The sequence below is a fragment of the Mixophyes fleayi genome, chromosome 2 (genome assembly GCF_038048845.1).
Source record: "Mixophyes fleayi isolate aMixFle1 chromosome 2, aMixFle1.hap1, whole genome shotgun sequence".
In the NCBI taxonomy this organism is placed as follows: domain Eukaryota; kingdom Metazoa; phylum Chordata; class Amphibia; order Anura; family Limnodynastidae; genus Mixophyes; species Mixophyes fleayi.
The window spans coordinates 361490176-361512375 of record NC_134403.1 but is presented as its reverse complement, the minus strand read 5'-3'; the positions used below and the strand labels follow the sequence as shown (position 1 = coordinate 361512375).

The following is a 22200-nucleotide window of genomic DNA, read 5'->3' as shown; positions in this document are numbered from 1 at the left end:
GACACGAGGTGTGGCTCAAGGACTGCTGTGGAATAAAGTACGGTACGTCTCGTAGTGGTCTCTCAGGATTGGGTGAATACCTGGGGAGTCGGGAAGGGGATTGCAGTTTGTGTGACTTTGTCTCCTACGCACACGTTACATGCTGCACACATGCCTGTCCCTTAATGCCTCTCAGAGTTCGGCTCCAAACTGACAGTGTTCAGACAGACGTCTCACCTCTGCAATGTATTCGAATATGCTTTCGCCCTTGGACCAACTCCTTTGTGGAACCAGAATCTTCAGTTTTCGGTTCATATTACTCTGTAAAATGTCAGCAATGCCTTGAACATTTTGTCTGCAGGGTATACTAGTATTAGCAAGTTGCGTAATACTAGACTATAGGTCATTGCTCCCATTACACTAAGCAGGACTGAAACCTGCCTTTTAGTGTCCACATTGTTTGAATAACAATATATTCCACTCTCTATACAGGTAGTACAATCTTTTATTGTACTATCAAAAGCTGCTATTGTGCCGATATATTCTGACATTTCAATTGTTGTTAGCACTCTCCCTCCTTACTCGAAGGGTTTGGTATAACTTGCGTGCTCCACTGCGGCCTGAATCTGTTTATCACACTGCGCTATATGTCTCCACTGTGTCTCTCCCTGCCTTTAATCCTCATCACTAATTGTGGTTTATGAGGAAAGTAACGACCAGTGCTTACGAGAGGGCGCAGCAGTCGCTGAACCCACTGTTCACTTAACACACAAAGTGAACACAGAAAAAGAGTATTCATACGTCTCTATACAGTAACACGCCCTGCCGGTACTACATCCGCTAGGGGCTGCAAGTAGTGCCTGCAATACACTTCTTACAACTTTTATCTCAGGGGGGGAAATACATGAAAGTGACCCAGGCACGTCTAGCAGCATGCTGCAATGGATGAACTGGCATTGCCGGCACCATGAGAGCCTGGTTTGTCTAAGGTGAATGTGGTTTACACAACCAGCGAAAAGCATACGGGTTCCATCGTTCCATTTTGCCCTGCCCCACAATGTAATGACACAAATGAGTCATTTTATGTCAGGAGCCGAGGCGGCCGCGGGCACCGCAGCGACTCCCCGCCCCTGGTTTCTGACGTCACTTCCGGTCTCCGCGTCTCGGTTGTCTAGGCAACAATCGGGACACTCGCATCTCCCTGCCACAGCGCCCGGCCTGCTGTCAAGCAGCCGGGCGCACGCGCAGGGTTAATTAGTTCAGCTGATTGGATGGCAGTTCTTGTTGCAGCCTTATGGCTGATTGCTATGCAGCTGGGCACTGCATTGGCTGGCAGAGCCATTTATTAATTATGTAAAACCTGGGGATGCTTTCAGGGCTCTGTCCTGATTGGCTCTTGGCATTATTTAAGGCAGCGAGGACTGAACCTCACTGCCGGTTGTAGCGTTCTGTCTCAGTACTGCTACCTGCTCCTGTGCGTGTTTGGTGTTGAACCTTGGATTGATTTATCTGTGTATGACCTTCTGCCTGTCCCTGGACCCTGAACCATTGCCTGTGACCCTGACCTTTTGCCTGTACCCGGATTCTGAACCATTGCCTGTGACCTTGACCTTTTACCTGTACCCGGATTCTGAACCATTGCCTGTGATCCTGATCCTGCTGGTATGTGACATCTCTTCCGGTGCTCTGTCCAGTCCGCAGATCTCTGGCCTGCCTCCGTTCTGTATACTACCACCTGTACCTGTGCGCTGCCGTGTGAGCATAAACTTATACTACACTGAGCATAAGTCCTGGGGGCATCCAAGTACCTGTGAGCATAACCAGTCTCTACGGGAAAGGCGGCTGCTAAAGGTGAAGACCTCTTCTACTAGTCCTATGAGTTTATGCCGCACTGGTTGCTATAACATTTTAAAGTGTGGTCGGGGCAAAATTCGGTGATTACCTGAGAATTTTGGAGGCATTTTGGATCTAATTCTGCCCACTTTACTAGGAAATGGGCAGATGCGGGGGGCTGCCATGCTCTCCCTGGAGTCAGGGAGAAGTACCCGGATTCCGGTAGTCTCTCGGATCTTCCGGTAGAGTTGGCAAGTATGGTGTAAAACCAAGCCCGTTTGTAGGCCTAATCAGCACTTAGTAAGGAAGGCAAATATTAACCTTACACCTGCTATCCACAAACGCAAACTATTACACTCCCTGAAAACACTGACATCTTGACCTGCAAATCCATGCACTTGCCTGTAAAAACTGGGGTTTCTTTGCACAAGAGTAGGCACCTTGCATTATTTAGAATTTACACTTACTATGTTTCAAGGGGTTTGCTCGAGTGTGTGTTGATTGCTATGGCTCACATAGATTGCCACCACTAGAGGGCAGCACGCTCATTCGAAGTCAGGGAACAAAATGAGAGAGCACAGGGAGCAAACAAGGGCTTCTCTGCTTTCACAAACTCAATTCTATCAGGAATAACTTGGGTTTTATTTGTTTTGAGCAAATAGTTTTTTGGGACAAATGGGGCTTCCTTTTTGCATCACAGTCAAGTGATTATTTTTTTTAACTAGTGGGCATGCGAGACCAAACTTTTTGCATGATGATTGTAATTCAACCCACAAAATATATCCCTTATTCTGATCTAAAACTTCTAAAACGTATAAAATATATATATATATATATATATATATATATATATATATATATATATATATATATATATATATATATATACGCACATACACACACTATTTATACTATGTGTCTATTAATGTATTACTTTTTGTAACTTTTGTTGTTTTTAACAGTTTTTGTTTAGTATGTGTAGTGTGGACATTGCAAATGTATTATGTGTTAACATGCTCTTCATGAGGGTTTCAGACTACTATAGACCCTGTGACTAGGATGCCAGGACATGACGCTTCAGAGTGAGCTTAATCTTTAGCTAGGTTACCATATAAGGCTTGGGAGATACCTTTTAAATATCAGATTCAATTACATTCAAATATCTTTACCAATAACACAACAAATGCCATAATGGCAGACGTTGCAAGTGGGTCATGTGACGCAAGTGGGTGAAGTTATTTTCTTTAACTGGCCCTATCGCCATGGGGTAGTAGCGTAATGTATTCAATAAATAAATAGCTTTATAAAAGGGTACCGTGTCCAGTACGATTTACATATATATATATATATATATATATATATACTGTACATATATATATATATATATATATATATGTATATATATATATATATATATATATATAAGATTAGTAGTCTCCCTGGATTTCCATGATTTATATAAGGCTTGAGGCCTTATTGTTATAAATAAGTGGTATGAATACTTGTATAAACAGCTGTGAAATATATCTTTATCTTTGTCAATCTCCATTCAAACATAACATTTTAGGCCACACCCCACATGTCACAGAGTGATAAAGATAAAATACATTTACAGTTTGAAAAATATTTACTGCCTCTTTACTCTCTTCCTCCATCAAATTTAACTCAAACAGAGATCTCATGGCCCAAAATACACCCAGCATCACCCCTGTACTTGGCTCAGGCCCTTTTACCTTCCCCCCCCCCTTTTGGAAAGAAAAGGGTAAATATGTAAATAAACTTAAAAGGTTGTATACTAAAACAATTTATTAAAATGTTTGTCAATAAAACAAAAACCTTATATTCTTTATAGGGAATAACAAACCCTTGCTTTAAAACATAAGAATTTTAAATGTGAGCAGACATTTTGGTTCTGGTTCTAAAACTAAGTTCGTGCTTTTTTTTTAGCAAAAAAAACCTCACGTGTTTTGGTTTTGGATCTGAATATCATTAAAAATTGTGAAAAACAGGTATAATTATAAGTTTTGAGATGTTTTTGTTTGTACATAGTATTTATATCATTAATATTCATTTACAGTCATTTACATTCTACTTTCGAATGACCACCTTACAACTGTCTATATTGTCACCAATATTGGCCAAAGGCAAGCTGGCTTGTTAAAAATAGTGACAGAACAGCGGCACAGATATATGGCATACTTACCAACTTTTTAAACCTCCAGGTGAAGTGCAATGACACAAAAGCATCATTTTGTCACTGGGGACCAGGCCAAATTCACTTGATTCACCAGGAATGACGTCATGGAGGCTCACATCTTGCCCACTTCACTAAAAACTGGGCAAGATGTGGGAGAATGGGCAAGTATGATACATGGCAGTTTAATAAAAGATACAATCCCTATGAAACATAGTGGCAGAGCACATGCTGATGATCAAGGATGATCATTTTAAAAAAGAAGATAGACCAAGGTGGACCTTACCCAGAAGTGAAATGGTGGGAAAAAGACTATGGCTTTATTTGTTATTTTCAATGCTAAACAGCATGTTTGACAAATTGTAGACAGGGAGAACAGCAGCAGTAATAATAAAATCTCATTTGACGGATATCAGCGGCATCAACAGTCATTTTAGAAGAGAAGATAGAACAAGGTGGCCTGTACCCGGAAGTGAAATGGTTTAAGAAAGACGATGGACTTATTTGTTATTGTCAATGTTAGACAGCATGTGTGACACCTTGTAGAAAGGCAGTAAAAAAAGCTCATTAGTCGGGATAGTAGCAGTATCAATAGACATTTTAGACAAGTAGATAGACCTAGGTAGCCCGCACACAATAGTGGGAGAAAGACCACACACAAATTTTCATCTTTAGAGAGCATGTGTGACACATTGCAGAGAGGCAGTATTAAAAAAAGCTCATTAGACAGATTGCAGCTGCATCAATAGACATTTTAGACAAGACGAGGGACCAAGGGGAATTGTCCTTGGACCCTCGCACCCACCCATATATTAAAAAAACATGCAGATTTTAACAAAGCAAGCATTTCAGTGACAGGAAATGCTACTTTTGTGGCTGAAGTGCTTGATTTCTATGCCCAACCTCACAAAAGAGAACAGTTTGTAGTTGCTTGTTGAACTGTAGAATAGATACGGATTGTTACCATTTAGTAATACGCTAACAGTGGTCATCTTTCTCAATGTTGACAATGTCATCACCCTCACCATTATTCTCATCAATGATGTCAAGATCAAGGCCATTGACATCCTCATCACTGATCTTGAGATCAATGTAATTGACATTTTTGAAAAGAAGATACACCAAATAGGTGAACGTTAGACATCATGGGTGAAACATTGGAGAGGGACAGCAGGGCAGTAATAACAGCTCATTAGACGAATAGCAGCGGCATCAATAGACATTTTAGACAAGATGATAGACCAAGTGGGCCAAAGGCCATAATATAAAATAGTGCAAGAAGGAATTCTCACACCTATATGTTAAAAAGGACATGCATAGTAAACTGTACTAACAATTCACTAATGGGCATCAGGCTAACAGTGGTCATCTTCCTCAATGTTGACAATGGCATCACCCTCATCATCATTCTAGTCACTGATGTCAATATTAGCATCACACAATTTTAGTTCATCCCCATTGGTATCCAGCATTACAGATTCTGTCTGTAATTGGCAGTATTAACAGTATTCCTCATACAATTTGAAGTTCATATTGATGAATACCAGTTTGTCTACATTTTTGGTAAATAGGAAGGAGGCTGCTTTATAATTACAGAGTCAGAATCTGAAATGTCAGACTCACATATAGCACTCATGGATACCCTTAGACTCCCTTCAAGATTCTGTGAGTGCCCAATTGTTCTTCAGCCTCAGTGTTCTTTTCATGCACTAATGTGGCTGCTTTGGAGGTGACAGTAACGGATCTACACTCAGAGCAAGAAGGTGGTGCACGGGCAGACCCTCAGTGTCTGGATTTTGAGGACACTTTCTTATACTTTCGTTCCACATGACCTTTTTTACTAGTAGAAGTTGGAAAAGTATTTCTACTGCCAGTATTAGTACTGGGATGCTCCTGATCTGTAGACTGATACATGGTTGATAAGAGGAATAATGTTACTTAACGTTGAAGCCACTTGTCGCTGCCACCACACCAGGTGAACACCCAACGAGATTTGGAAGGAGGGACTGTTACCTTGCAATTCCTTAAACACTGCTTCACAATATTATTAAAATGTATACAATTGGTTCTTAAAAAAAAATATTCTTTGTTTTGTTTTTTGTTTTGGGGGGGGGGGGGTCTGCTCACAGTCAAACTGCACCCTGTTTTTAGTCCACTAAATAGTTCAGATGTCAGTGATACTGCCCTTCACACAATTGCATTCAGATTGAAACACTTTAATTTTAGAAGCAAGAAAGAATCCCATGATTTGCGATGCTCTGTCCACTCTACAATTGTACTTCAAGTTGGCAAGTATGATTTACTGGGAATCTGTGACATCATTCAGGCAGTGCCTGATTAATACTCATGAGACCTGGTACATTCATGAGGCGCTTCCCGGAATTCCCGGGAGGATCCTGAATTTCAGGGAGTCCTCCCTGACTCCCAGAAGAGTAGGCAAACCTCCCAGATTCGCCAAAATTCCCGGCATTGAATGGTGGGGGGAGGGGCTTAATCTTGTCATTAAGCCCTGTCCCTGCTTTTCAATGCAGTGAATTTTTGCATATTATAGTGGGGGCGGGGCTATGGTGACACGACGACGTCACTATGCTCCCTCCTACCCCCCGTCACATGACTTCTCCCCCAGGATCTCCCGGTGGGAGAAGTTTTGAAAGTTGGCATGTATGGGATAGTCTGCATTCTTATGAATATTAACTCAGCCCACACAATGGCTGCTTCCAGTCTGTGTAGATGACAGATCCACTGTGATGTCGTATATATGGTAATGTTTCAATAAATCAACTGAAAAATGATTTAATGACCAGGGCACAGTGCTCGGGATTTGGGGGCCTAGGAACCTGGGGCCTGATTCATTAGTGATCTTATCTGCCGTTTTTTGCTTATCTTAAGCAAATCCGCTCTGTGCATGCTCAGAAAAGGGAGATAAGTAGCAAAATCCACTGCGTAAGTGAAGAATTTCTTAAGTTAAGATGAAAATCCATCTTAACTTCACTCTTATCTCCTGGTTTCTTCTTAAAATAAGCATCTTAACTTTTGCACAAGATAAGATCACTAATGAATCAGGCCCCTGGTGTCAAGGCCTAGCAGCATCCCTGCAAAGGTCCATCAGCAAAAATAAAGACATCTCTGAACCCTGCTTCAATGTATTGTTTCAATGGCTTTGCAAAAGTATTGCCAAAAAGCAGATATAAAACCTATGATTAGTAGTGACGATATTATATCCATGAAGGACAGGAAACGCAGGACAATGTTACTTTAATTTACCTTTAAACTTGGAGGTGGCACCAGGCCCAGAAACACATAGATTTCATTTCCTTCTTTAGCATCAAAGAAAGACTCAAAGTCCTAAAATAAAACAGACGGGCATTAAAAATTGTTTTGTAGAAATTCACAAGTGAAAGCGTCACAAGAATGATATTGCAATATATTGAATATAATTATCGGTTTATCGTGTTTGTATTATAAGAAATATCATTGGGCTAAGTTACGATTATTCATTTCACATTTTTTCTTAATTTGGAAAACCTTGCCTAGAAAACAATAAAACACATTTAAAATTGCTCTAAACTTTGCTGACACTTCCCCTGACATCTCCTTCTTCATTAAGTTGTTTAGCAGAGCTCCTCATAGTAACTACTAGAAGAAACAACTGGTGATCATATCTATGTATCTGGCTTTGCTTTCAGGCTCTACACAAATCAATGGAATCATGCTGTAGACATTCTTTACAAGAATCATAGCGATCCTTTATATTCTATGGGGCATATTCAATTGGACTCATTCCTGTTAAAAGTAACGCGGCTTGCGCACTATTACCGTTATTACGGTAATAGTGCGTGCAATTACCATTATTATGGTACGTTTAGCGCCAGCATTCTGCTCGCAGCTCAGGGAGCTGAAATCCGGGTTAGAATTACCATAACGGTAATATTTTTAACACCGCGTTACTTTTGCGAGTAACATTGCTAATTGAATATGCCCTTATAGATCATACTTGCCAAATCTCCCTTCTGGGATATTCTGGAGAGGTGGTCGGGTGGCAAATGTGGGAGGGGGACGTTGTGACGCGTCATTAAGTCCCGCCTCTCACGGAACCTAGGTGTGCGTCTGCTCTTCCAGACTGGACATTCTGAGAGAGTAGCCATTTATCTGTTTCTAGATTTTAAAAATGTACCTCTGGAAATGTCTGTCCCTGTATATATCCCTATTTTTCAACACTGTGTGATAAAATTCCTGTGGATCTGCTTAATGGATACACTGATTACTAACTGTTCTTACTTCAAGAGCTTATAAGTGTCAATTTATTGACATAATTTAAAATAAAAATAAAAAAATACATTATAATGAGTTTCATTAAAAAGGTAATTTTTGGGGACAGTGGTGGAGTGCATGATGTGCTTGTTGGAGGCTACCCAGTAGCAAAATGTCAACTATGGGGCCGATTTATCAAAGGGTGGAAAGACCCTAATCCCCAACAATAGGGCTCATCTCACTGCCCCATATAATTACCTACACTCCCGGAATGCCCGGGAGACTTCCAAACTTCTAGGAGTTCTCCTGGACAATCTCCCACATCCTGCCCACTTCCTTAGTATAGTGGGGGGGGGTGGGGCTTTATGACATGAGTCATTAGACCACACCCCCAGATATCCAGGAGGGGAGATATATTACATCTACCAAATATTTGTGTATGTATATATATCTACTATATAAATGCCTAGTGGCGTGTGTGTGAAAAAAAAAACCAAGCTGCAGCGCCACCTGCTGGGCAGAGTTATACACTGACCTATATATTTCTTGAAGGAGAAGTGACAGTTGGGAGTGGTTGGTGGTTGCCGGGGGTGACAGTGGGGAGTTTTTAACACCTAAAGTAGCTTGATGAAGGATGTGGCGATGAAGATGAAGGATGAGGTGATGGAGAAAAATGATGAGGTGGTGACATGTGGACAAAACCACGTTAAAAAAAGGGTGCTTGCGTCGGGAAGTAACGCTCTTCCCCTGAGGAGGCCTGGGCTAGGCCCAAATGCATGACAAGAACCTTTTTAACACCTTAAGTAGCTTGATTTGACTAGAATGCATGAGTATCATGCACGGGTTAACTTGTATATAAAGATTTTTTTAAGCTCAAACTGGGCTTCCAGTATCACTTTAGATAGTTTTTGTTTTCCCCGGGTTGAGTGTTAGTTAGATAAATAGGGGCAGTTGCCCAGCGTAGTTAGGTAGGTGTCTTTTACATGTTATACAGTTTTAGCTGGTACATAACCACTTACCCCACAATACTGCTCCTCATTAAAAATTTGGGGAGGGAGAGGGATCCCGTTCTTTGGCTTTTTCTCCCCCGGAACGTTCTCTCTCATCCATTTCCTGTTGTCATCGTCACATGCAATATCTTTTGCTTCAAAGTCAATTCTGTTTGCTTCTAGAAAACCAACCACTTCTTGCTGTTTCTTTTTTATCTGTTTATGAAAGAAAAAAAAAGAAAAAAATTCAAACATCTAAAACCATAGTTTGATGGTTTCTTTGGGTAAAAAAAAATCACTTGTCCGAAGTCTCTTGAAATCTCAACTACTCAAAGACTTCTGGAGATTACACCTCAGCTCATACTCCCACATAGATATGATCCTGCGCAGCCATGATTTAACTCTAAATTTGAAATTGTCCCAGGTCCATTCATTAATTTGGTCTGATCATGCCCATATATATGACCTGGTGCCTCATTGATTCCTTCCTCCACAACAATCACATTGTATCCTAGCTCAAAAACCTAATTACCGAATACTTTGAACTTACCATCCTCCCTGATACAGCCTTGTCAACCCTTTGGATGGCCTGCAAAGCAGTCCTGAGGGGGCAGGGGCAGGCTGGGCTGTGGGGCAGGGGGGCATCTGCCCTCCGGGACGGTCCCTGTGGGCTACTTTGGGCTGGGTCACTGGACCACCTGCATTTTTTTTCCCTTTAAAATGTCCGTAATAGGCTGCTGAGTTGAGTCCTGCCCCCTGGGCTAAAATTTGCCAGTCCTCCCCTGCGAGGGGGACACCTGATTAGCATGGCCTCCTGAAATTACCAACATTAATGAATTGTGCATCATACTTCAAAATTTAGAATCCAAACACAATCTAACTCCTGACCTGTCCACTGGTCTCAGAACAACTAAAGCTGATATGGGCAACACGGTGGCAAAGTGGTTTGCACTTCTGCCTCACAGCGCTGGGGTCATGAGTTCAATTCCCGACCATGGCCTTATCTGTGTGGAGTTTGTATGTTCTCCCCGTGTTTTTGCGTGGGTTTCCTCCGGGTGCTCCGGTTTCCTCCCACACTCCAAAAACATACTAGTAGATTAATTGGCTGCTATCAAAATTGACTCTAGTGTCTGTCTCTGTCTGTGTGTGTGTGTGTATGTTAGGGAATTTAGACTGTAAGCTCCAATGGGACAAGGACTCATGTGAATGATTTGTCTGTACAGCGCTGCAGAATCAGTGGCGCTATATAAATGATGATGTTGATGATGATACTTGATCTACTCATTATCAAATTTTGTTCTATGAAACTTGGATATTTCTATACTCAAACTGCTCTCACTGTAGCTTTCTATGCAGAGTTAAACAATCTTTGAGAGTAGATCATCCCGCCTTCATCTCATCCTTTACAACCTGCGCGCTCACCCTGCCCCCTTTCTTCTAGACAACCCACTGACGAGATAATCAGCAATTTCCTCACTTGAGCTCAGCTATCTAAATTTTGGATTTGAGCAGGGAGATCTTGCTTAAGGAGGTGGAGGAAACCGAAAAAGACCAAAAGAAATGCAAATATCCTGATCCAGATGGGTTTACAGCTGCATGTTATTAGGAATTCTCAGACTTGCAAGTTCCTCACATGAACTCCCTTTTTAACAATATTCTTAAAGAGGACCCTTTCCCTGCTGAAATGCAACAGACCAGGACAGTCTTAGATGGCTAAGGATCCACATAACTGTACCAGCTCCCTCCTTAATACAGATGTCAAATTTATACTAAAATGCTGACCAATAGATTGAATCAATTCCTCCCTTCCTTGATAAGCTACAACCAGATGGGCTTCATTCCGGGGTATCAGGTCAGGGACAATCCCAGACAAGCCTTTGTTCTTATCCACATAGTAATCTTCAGAAGATCACCCAATTTTGTGCTCATCCCAGATGAAAACATCTGACCAAACCTCTACAAAATTATGCAAACCCATAACTATCTGTCTACAAGATCAATAACTCAAAATCCTAAGCCAAGCTGCTTCATGTCTCTCCTCCGGATGTTGAAATACTCAAAGCAAACTTTACCTTTAAGTGACCATCTCAAAAGATAAAATACTTAGGGGATTTTTCTCACATCCTGCTGCTTGTCCCCAGTTCTTTTCAAAATGCAAGCTAACCTAACCCTTTATCATCTGCTAGTTGGGCTGGATCTCAGATTTAAAAAAAAAATCTCCCCAAATGGCTCTCTTTCAGATTTTCCTGATGGCAGTCCTCCCCACTCTATTAAACAACATCCAGAAAGCCTTTACCAACTTTATCTAGAAGAACAGACCTCCATATCTTTTAGCCAAAGTTAAAAAAAAACCCTATTCACAAGGGCAGAATGGGTATCCCTAATGTAAAATCCTACTATCACGCTTTTCCAAAATAGCCGCTATAGGGCAACCTCTTGGCTCAATATTGAACTAGCTTCTTAAATCGCCCTTACCAAACTCCCTTTGGGGTCTACCCAAAAAGCAAATGTCACCTGCCAACAAACTACTCTAAACACTTAAATTCATTGCTAAGATCTGGGACCTATACTACGTAAAACTGAAGAACACCTCTCCAGTCCACCCCCAACCCCTCCCCCCCGACTCCCATCTGAGGCAAAATCACATTATCCCCAGGGACGTCTACGACCAAGTTCAGTGACTAGACCCATGGATCCAAGCTGATCTTAAATGTCCTGTTGATTTCTGTGGACATGATTAATGACTTTCCATGTGAGTTATTCCATATTCTCCATTTCCTGTGCTCCTTAACCCCAACCCACATTCTCTAAGATATTACTCCATATGAGAAAATTTGTAGCTGCCACACAGTGGACAGGGGTGTGATCTCGCAAATTTATGGTATTTTTGCTTAATGCTGCCCATAATTACTATGAAGCTGAATGGGAAAGGGACCTGGGTCCCCCTCCGGATGAGGAGGTCTAGGAGTACATGAGACTGGAAATTGCCAAAAGTTGTAACTTAACTAGAGATCACAGAAACTTCCTGCAAAGTCTACTATTAGTGGTAACATACCCCAGCAAGGCTCAATAAAATGTTTTCTCCTGTTTCGCCTGATTGTTGGTGAAACTGTGGCCACAGGGGCTCGATGGTTCATATATAATGGAGAAGTAATAGCTCCCTTTTGGATTAAAGTACATAGACTCACGAAAAACCTCTTTGAGGCCCTGTGTAACAATACTGGTGGTATTATCTGAAGCCCAATAGCCAAGTAGATATCCATCGAGTAGTCAGACATTTGCCGGGTCAGTACACAAAAGGCTAGTCAGATGTTTGCCGGGTCGGCAGTCAGAGATGCAAGGAACAGTAGCAAGTAGCATGAGCTGAGCAAGCAGAATACTCAAAGCATATGTCTGAACCAGGAAGTGCCATTTATAGGCCAAAACAGGAAACAGGATCCAAGATGGTTTCTCTTTGATGCCAAACTGGCCATCTTGGATAAGGGCAAATCTAAGGGCAAGTTTGCAAATGCAGAGACTTCTAGTGGTCGGAGGTGCAAATGTCAAAGTAATTTCTTACACCCTGGTAGCAAGGACCATTGGGTATTCTTGCTATGCTACACCATTCTCTGCTTGCTGCACACATATTAGCGAAAGCTAAATGCCTACTAGCCAAAAATTGGGGAACTTATGCTCACCATCCTATTCCATGCTTAAAAAATAACATTGGCATATAGTGTTCATTGAGGAAATAGCGTACTACCTCAGTGAGAGGCCAAGCTTTAAACCATGTATGGGCTCTTGGTTGTTCGCAGAGAGAAGGTTCTATGCTCCTCCTCGACTGCCCCTAAGATTTCTCCCCTCAGTCCATGCACGGTGAGAGGTAACCCAACATCAAGACTCTCCTTCAACTCTGTGACGCCTCTTCCCCGCTGTCAAGTGATACCCGGAGTTACCCCTCTCCCCACCCTGCCTTACCCCCACCACTCTATTCCCAAATTGTTTTTAGACCTTAAATTTGGTCATAATATTTCATAATATGGATCACTGCTTATGCTGTTTCTTACGCCTTTTGATGTTGGACCTGGTTATACTGCATCTGGCATTTAATGTTTTCAGTGTTATTTAAACTCACAGTATTAATAATAAAACACAAAGAATCAAACAGGTCCTGACAATTAGTCAAGTCACACATACATAACCAAAAACTCCTGCCATTCCGTACCAGCCATTAGCCACAACTTGCAACAGCTCAGTGTGTATACTTATTAACTTTTATATCTTCCAAGCACATGCCAAATTAACCTGGTGAAGAATTTTCTAAGGGAGATGATTCCTGGGTAGAATTTCCCTTAGAGAATCCTTCACCAGGTCTGAATTATACACATGACTAAACACACCTAAAATTAGCCCATTTGGTTCCCGAATTTAGGCTACAAGAATCCACATCTTCCAACATTCCTGACAAATTTGACCACACCCATAATCTCTTTAGACCACACCCTGATTACTCCTATTTCAGATTAAATATGCACTTTTCCTGTTGCCATGCCACTTTTGACTGCCAGATATAAGGACTATTGTGTGGTATGTAGAATATACTTTCTGTATGTTATATAAATGGTGGTGGTGCTTTTGGATAGTTTCACCTGTGAATTGTGAGAGGTCCGATTGGGATTTAAAGGGCATGTGGCTGAAGTCTGATGGGCATGAGGGGAGGACTAATGGGCATGTAAGGGGCATGTGGCGGAGGTCGGATGGGCATGTAAGGGGCAAGTGGGGAGGTCTGAGAGTCATGTGTTGAGGTCTGGGAGGGCATGTGAGGTTTGAGAGGCATAAAGGCAAGTCTGAGAAGCATGTGTGTAGGCCTGACAAACATTTGGGGGTACATGAGCAGACCTAAGGGGCATGTGGGGGAGTTTTGAAGTGATCCCTGGTGAGCGGGTTTGGATTCTTTAGTCTCAATATGCACTGTGCTTGGTTCCACTGTTGTGACCATTTCTACCCTGCTGTCTTTTGGCATAGACAGGGAGGCTCAGTCTGTCTGTGCTGGGTGACCAAAAGGAGCAAAGAAGGCTTGAGTGTAATCATGTTAAAGCATCAGCTTCTGTAAAAGGATAATATCAGTAATATATAAGGACTTTTAACTGCACCAACTAGTTGCAAGTGTTCTACTGCCAAAGAAGTAGCCAGTAGGGCTTACTAATCAATGACTTGGATTACAAGCTTGAGTTTAAGGCAATTTTTCTTAACTTGCAAATTTACACTAGTGGATTTGAGGTATGTGAAACCAGATTCATCAATGGGTTCATCTCTGTTTCAGGGGACTTAGTTATACAGTCATATGAAAGAGAAAACACCCCCTTTCAAGTAAGTGTTTTTACTAGTCAGGACAACATTTACAATGATCTAGTCCTAAGCAAGTCCTAAAAGTCTATAAATCTCATACGACAGTTATGTTTTTGCTTCACTCTAGTCTCAGGAATCCATTCCAGATTTTGGTGAATATCAGAGTTATTGTGTGTCTGTTGCTGAGCAACCTTACTCACCCTGCTTCCTGAGCTGCTAACGAGGATTCTTCATTGCAGCTGATTACCAGCACTTGCAAGGTTCAACACTACTCACAACCTAGCAGCTGAGCAGTCAACACTCTCTGCTCACATGATTTCTACCCAGCAGTTGATTGACCGGGACCTACATAAATATACTAATTGTATTGCCTTGCTGGTGTTAGAGATGACTAGGCTAGTTCTGGTATCTTTAGCCTGTATAGATTGGCATATCTTATGCTGCTGGATTTCTGTGTTTGACCTTGGCTTTGTTTACTGGACCTTGCTGTTGTGTCTCTGCCTGCCTTTGCACTCTCAGCCTGTTTATTGACTCTGTGTACCTCTCTGGTCCTCTGACCTGGTTTGCCAATTGACCATTCTCATTTGTGTCCTGTTGTCTTGTTTTGTCTGTGTGTGGTTCCATAGCTGCGAGTTTCCCTGACTCTACCACACTCACAACTGTTAACAAATATACACTACTGGGATCAAGTCCAGGGGGCATCCGAGTACCAGTGAACAGTGTGTGGTTCCAGGGAAAGGCGGCTGCTAATGGTGAAAACATCCCACACCATAGGTTCTGTATAGGGGTTATCAGTTGCTGATTGTGGGATTTATAACAGTAACAAAGAACCAATAACAGATTGTACATTGTTATTATTTATTCAAGACGAAATAAGCCAAGATGTAGATGTCATGTTTGAAAAGATAAGTATACCCCATGATGCAGTGGCTTGAAAAACCTGACTTTGCAGCAATAACTTTAAATCATCATATTTGAGGAACTGACCCAATCCTCCTTTAAACGCTGCTTCAGTTCTTAAAGTCCAACAACATTCTCTCATACATTTAAGGACATTGCCAACCCCAGCCATTGCTGCTCCTCCTGTTGTAGACCACCGATATTGCAGAATGGGAAGAATGTATTAAAAGCATTCCATGTTCATGTCACATGCTCTATCAATCACACATGTGTCATAATGGCACATACAATCGCAACATGTGGATATCTAATCGTTCACACTCATAACGCCTTGCAGAGTCCATACATCAGACATGGACATTGTGAGTACACTGTGGAGAACTGACTCAAGATTGTATGGGGTGCAAAAATCAGGCAGCCCACTGCTTGCTGTTTAACTTGTTGAGGTCTAGGCTTTGATTTGGCCAATTAAACATATATCTGTCATGGACATTGTGAGTACACTGTGGAGGATGGACTTTGGATTGTATGGGGTGTGAAAATCAGGCAGGCCACTGCTTGCCCTCGTACTTGTTGAGGTCTAGACTTTGACTTAGCCACTCCAAAGCCTTAGGTTATAATCAAGGATCTAGGAGCAGCTTAACCTCTTGTGAGCAAAGAACTCTCCGTCCTTTTCCTCCCAAACACCTAATATAGTAAGTGGAGACTGATGAGGACTCAACATCTAGGAGGGATACACAGCCTCCTCCACTTACATCCATGAATAGAGAACGTTTGAGATGCGGAGAGCTCAATCTCAGCCTTAACAACTGTGAAGAGCTGTGGGCCACTAGAGAACATACAGTTGGAACCAGACATGAAGGAAAAAGGAGCCTTTTGAGGGGGTGGGAGGACAAAAGTGATAAAAAAGAAAGAGAAATACATAAGGGAATCAGGGAAATGGAAAGGGGAAAGTGAGCATTAAAGGTAATTGTCAAGGGGAAAGTATAGGCAGAGAACTGACAGGAGAGGCACAGGAATGGAAGGAATAAGTGAGATGTGAGGGGAAATAGAGAAGATTAAAAAGGAGAGCGAGAGCAATAACAAGGAGTAGAGAGAGAGGGGGAGTAAGAGAGAGCAGAGTAACATCAGTGTCAAGAAAAGGAGGTTTAAAAACACAGAGCATTATAAGGAAAAAGAGAGAGCGCCAAGAAAAATCGACTTAAATGAGAAGAGAGAGCTTAAACCAAACAGATAAAGGAGAAACGGGAGAGAACGGATAGTAAATAGTTTCAATGCTGAAAGGAAGAGACTACAGATTAGATTAATGGACAATGAAAGAGAATAGCAGATAACTAGAGTGAAATGATTAGTCAAAGTGAGGTTATGAGGTAAAGATGAGAGACTGGAAGGAAAAGGTTTAAAGAGAAGGACATTTCAGTCAAGAATGTGAAATTATAAGGAGCATATTCAATTACGATTCCAGTCCGCGGGATCGCGCCGGAATGGGCCGCGAACTTAATCCACGGTACCGCAATAACGTGGATTTTCGTTCGCAGCCCATAGGGTTGCATACGAAAATCTGCGTTATTGCGGTACCGTATTACCGGCAATAGTGCGCACTTTCCACGGTAACGTGCGTTACCGTGGACCGGAACCCTAATTGAATATGCCCCTAAGAGTTAGGTTGACATGAAAAGCATCTGACAGAATAAATGTTTAATTATGCTCCTTTCACTCAGAGGCATGGACCTAGGAATAATCCAGGTCATAAATTGGTGTGAATTGGTCAACTCAGGTCATGCAACCCGGGTCTGTTGAAAGCAGCTCATTGGCCTCTGCTACGTCATCTATATGAGCCTCTGTTGTCCCCTTTTAATGACTCAACTTGATAATGAAGGGCAGACAAAGGTCCAGTGTGAAAGGCAAGGACCCGGGATATACCTGGGACCAATGTGCGGTGTGAAGGGCGGCAACACCGTGTTCATTATCCCGTGTCTGACCCAGGATTTTGGTGAGAAAGGGGTATGAGACAGTAACAAGTAAGTCGAGTGAGGTAACACTTCGAGAACGGGAAGTTAGAGTAGGCAAAGTTGATTGCAGCCACAGGAACCTCGTGAGACTTCGCCTACATCCATCCCAACACCGAAGCAGAGGAAGCCTGAATTGCTGAACTGACCATCTGCAGACATGAGCTACCAGCACCAGGAAACCAGAGAACACCAGAGGACTTCAACTAGATCAGGACTTTACTGAAGCAGAGTGGTACCACTTACAGAGTATCATGCTACATCTACCAACGCTTATAAACCATTTACATTTAAGTCCTGGCGAGCTGAATCCTCTGTGAACAGCATCAACACATAATACTCCAATAGAAGTATATAAAGAAAGACATAAGAAATACAGTGGAAAAACAGACACTGAAGCTAGTTCAGAAACCACAAATGCAATAGTGTGTTTGTAGAACTATAAAACTACTTGTATATATCTAATAGTAGGAAATAGGTATTCATGAGTTTTACTGTAGGAATATTGACATTATGTATAGTTATTATTTATAAATTTTAGAGTAAATTACAGAATTGCATAGAAAAATAAATAACTAACCAATTTATCTCATTGTGTCCAATTAATTTCTATGTATCGTTCAGTTATTTGGTGTTTTTGGCTCTCTGCATTGGGGTTGGCGACACCCTCTCTGCAGAAGTAGTTAAGAAACCATCACTGACAACTACCCGACAAGAGAACCACATAAACATGTAGACAGTGACTGACAGATTGTCAAACCTAATTTGCAGGAATGCACAGTGTGGACTGGTTGACTCATACACAGGAACAATGATGTCAAACCCACTCAGTCTCTTTTTGACCTGTTTAAGATCTCATTAGGACATAATGATGTGGGAGAAGGCATACTACATGTTTTAACAGAGCTGCAATGCAATGTCACTTAATATCTGAATAGTGGCCTTTGAAACGAATATTCCACCTTAAAATGTATCTTTTAAACCTAAGTACTGTGAAATAGCATACATCAACCATCCACAATGTAAGTGCCATGATTCATATAGTCATTCCACACCACTGGTAAATGACTAAACCTGTACACATATCTGTCTACATTGACCTCAGATCTGGTTATTGCCATGTTAAGCATTCTATGCCATCTCTACCAACCTAACACTTTTCAGACAATATTAAGCCTATCATCATCATCAGCTATTTATATAGCGCTACTAATTCCGCAGCGCTGTACAGAGAACTCACTCACATCATTCCCTGTCCCATAGGAGCTTACAATCTAAATTCCCAAACATACACACACACACAGACAGAGAGAGACTGAGGTCAATTTGATAGCAGCCAATTAACCTACTAGTATGTTTTTGGATTGTGAGAGGAGACCGGAGCACCCGGAGGAAACCCATGCAAACACGGGGAGAACATACAGACTCCACACAGATAAGGCCATGGTCGGGAATCGAACTCATGACCCCAGTGCTGTGAGGGAGAAGTGCTAACCACTAAGCCACCGTGCTGCCCATATATATTGCACAGTGCGCGTAGCCCTGAATTACTCTGCAACCTATAGAGAACAGGCAAATGGTAGTTTGAATTTATAGGGCACATTCTCATGAATATTGGTCCAGCCCATAAGATGGCTGCCTCTACTGTGCGTAAGTGAAAAACGTACACTTTATCTTCCCAAAAAGTCTCCTTTGCAGTCTGGGAGAAAAACTGCCTCATCTGAGACATCTTTTTACTGTGTTGACTTTTACAGGTTGAGACTTAACCCTTTACTCGCTTTCATGTGCGGGGGGCTATTTTCTCACGTCATTGGTGTGCATTAATCTCGCTTAAGCTTTACCTTTGTATTGTAAGCCTCTATCCCAACCAAACCACCTAGTATAATTTAGACCACCTCTCTTAGAAACAATTTAATAAAATAATGTTAATACATTGTGACAATGGATCTAATATGTGGGTGCAAATGAATCTAATATGATGAAATACAGATAGGTAAATTGATTGTCTTCAACGGAAAGTTTTCATCTGAAATTGATAGTGTTGAAATCATTGAAGGGTTCATAATCATGTGATAAACATGTAAACATCAGTAGAACATTCGGCATCAACTGAAAATGTCTTTCCGCTCTGAGAAATCACTAGTTGCTTGGTTTAAAATCTGGTTAAAAACAATTGGATTCAAAATCATTAAACCAGACTGTAACATTAGGTGGCCTGATTCGTTAAGGATCTTAACTTAAGAAACTTCTTATTTAAGTCTCCTGGACAAAACCATGTTACAATGCAAGGGATGCAAATTAGCATTCTGTTTTGCACATAAGTTAAATACTGACTGTTTTTTCATGTAGCACACAAATACTTGATAGCTTATTTGTACACGGAAATTTAAAGTTGATATTTGTGTGCTATATGAAAAACAGTATTTAACAGTATTAAACAGAATACTAATTTGCACCCCTTGCATTGTAACATGGTTTTGTCCAGGAGACTTAGAGAAGAAGTTTCTTAAGTTAAGATCCTTAATCAGGCCCTAGATCTTCAACTGTTTATTGATATGATTCTAAAGAAATACAGTTGTTTGTTAACAAAAATATATGCATTATTGACCAGCTTTACATGACTTTTTATTCACATCTTATTACATGTTTTATTTTCATAATTATAAATAAAACATAAATAAAAAATACTTAATTGTAAACTACTTTTAGTGAAATCTTAAAACAAAGTTTTATACCCTTTTTTTCACTGAACTTCAACGTGCACTTATCTGCTGTAAACAGTGGAGGCAGCCATTTTTTTAAGCTAAACCAACATTCCTCAATGCAGCTTATCATTTTACTGGCAACTGATGCAAAAGAATATGAACATTTAAAAGAGTTTTTATTTTAAGTTATTATGAAGTATATTTGTTTGTTCTTCAGAACTAGTTGTCTGGAAGTTTCTCAACATTCCGTTATAATCTCTGCAGCTCCACATGAACTGTCTTTGAGTAGCTGCTACATACAAGGCTCAAATTCATTAGAGATCAGCTGTCAAACAGGGATATATAAGGAAACAGTGACCCTTCCCCCCATGCTCTCTCTCTCTCCGTCATGCATCTCTGCTCAAAGAGCCTATCAAATATACACATCCAGGGTTTTCAGTCCGGCTTCACAGTAAATATATCTACCGTTCCAATAACTATACCAGTTCATACCTGACTACTAGATAATTAGACATTAGAGAGCACACATTACTTGCACAACCCCCAAAAGTGATTCATGTTACAAAGTAGAAGTTGCAAATTTTCTACATGACAAAGAGCAACAAACTTGTATATTTTGCTGATTTTCATTAATGTTTTAAAAAAAAATACATAATGCGCACAAAAATAGATAATACAAGGAATCTATAAAACTGGTAATTCAGGAGTTGAGCAGGTTTGAAATTAAAATCTGCAAAAAAGTAAACATTTTCAACATACTGTATAAAAAGCAGCAGCAATCACAATGGAAATGAAACTTGGTTGGCTTCACAGCCAAAATATGAATACAGTTTTTTATTATTATTATTGTTATTATTATTATTATTATTATTATTATTATTATTATTATTATTATTATTACTACTACAATTATAACAACTTGACAATAATACAAGTGAACAAACAACTTTGCACTTATATGTAAATATCCACCGTGTTGGTTGGTACAGCACAAAGCACAAGAAAGGTTGAATACTAATTACTTGTGCTTAAATAATTTAATGGATGTTAGTTGGGTAATCCAGTATATCAGATGACAGAGATGAAGAATATATATATATATATATATATATATATATATATATATATATATATATATATATATATATATGTAAGTGTATGAAAATAAGTATCAGCCTTGTTCTATATTACTTAGTTCTGTACAGTTGCTGTATTGTGATAACTTTTAAACTGTTCTAAAAGCTGCACAGGTTATGCACAACTAAAAAAGAACAAAGGGGGAAAACAGCAAGTAATAAATATCCAATAGACTTACCGCAGTGGATCCTGCAACAGTTGCGACAAAGACTTTAATGACCATTTTGACTGCAGAACTCCAAGAAGGCTGTTAATACGTAACAAGGATCCCGAGTGTGTTTCACAGACAGAATCCCAGTGCAGTGCGTGTAAACCGAGCCAGCTCTCCGAGCTGTGCACATTGCAACCTAATCATTGGCTCTGAGATATTTTGGGAGCGATTGGTTCTTAAAGGGCATCTGTTGTGAGCAGTCTAGCAACTGCATCTAATCAGGTTAGGTTGGCCGCAATCCCTAAAAGGTAAGGTAAGACAATACACCAATCAGAATGTTCTTGAAGCATATTATTCATTTATTGTGCTCTGTTGTTTGTAAATTACATATAACATGAGAGGGGAGCACTTCTGGAAATAAACAAAGAAAAAACAACTAAGGCCTTTTTATTTATTGTTGCATAAAGCTGACTGCTGGAAAACATTTCCATAATCCTGGCGAGTCACCCAAACTTTCCCAAGTGTGGGGAAGCAATTGAAAAGTTAATAAAATGTGTCTATAATTATTATATCAGTCACCTTGTCTCTGATTATTTGTACCTATGTAATAGTGTTTATTACAACCTGATATTATCATTATTATTATTTTATTATCTTCCACAGCATTGGAGGAACTGCTGCCAGTGGGTGCAGTGGTTATGAAGTCCAGAGGTTTCCGGGACCT

The 22200-nt window shown here is 40.6% G+C and overlaps 1 protein-coding gene across 2 annotated transcripts in view; it reads right to left on the bottom strand.

The window, feature by feature from the left end:
- SH3BGR (SH3 domain binding glutamate rich protein) overlaps positions 1–21693 on the bottom strand; it is a 48833-nt gene extending 27140 nt beyond the window's left edge. The window contains exons 1-3 of one of the 2 annotated variants that reach the window (XM_075197257.1): positions 21504–21693; positions 9277–9462; positions 7271–7351 (exon numbers count right to left, since the gene is read on the bottom strand). In XM_075197257.1, the coding sequence (XP_075053358.1) occupies positions 7271–7351; positions 9277–9462; positions 21504–21548 (312 nt within the window). In that variant the 5' untranslated portion in view covers positions 21549–21693. The remainder of the gene's footprint in view (positions 1–7270; positions 7352–9276; positions 9463–21503) is intronic. The other variant, XM_075197258.1, reaches the window with a different exon arrangement.
- Positions 21694–22200: the final 507 nt, after the last annotated feature.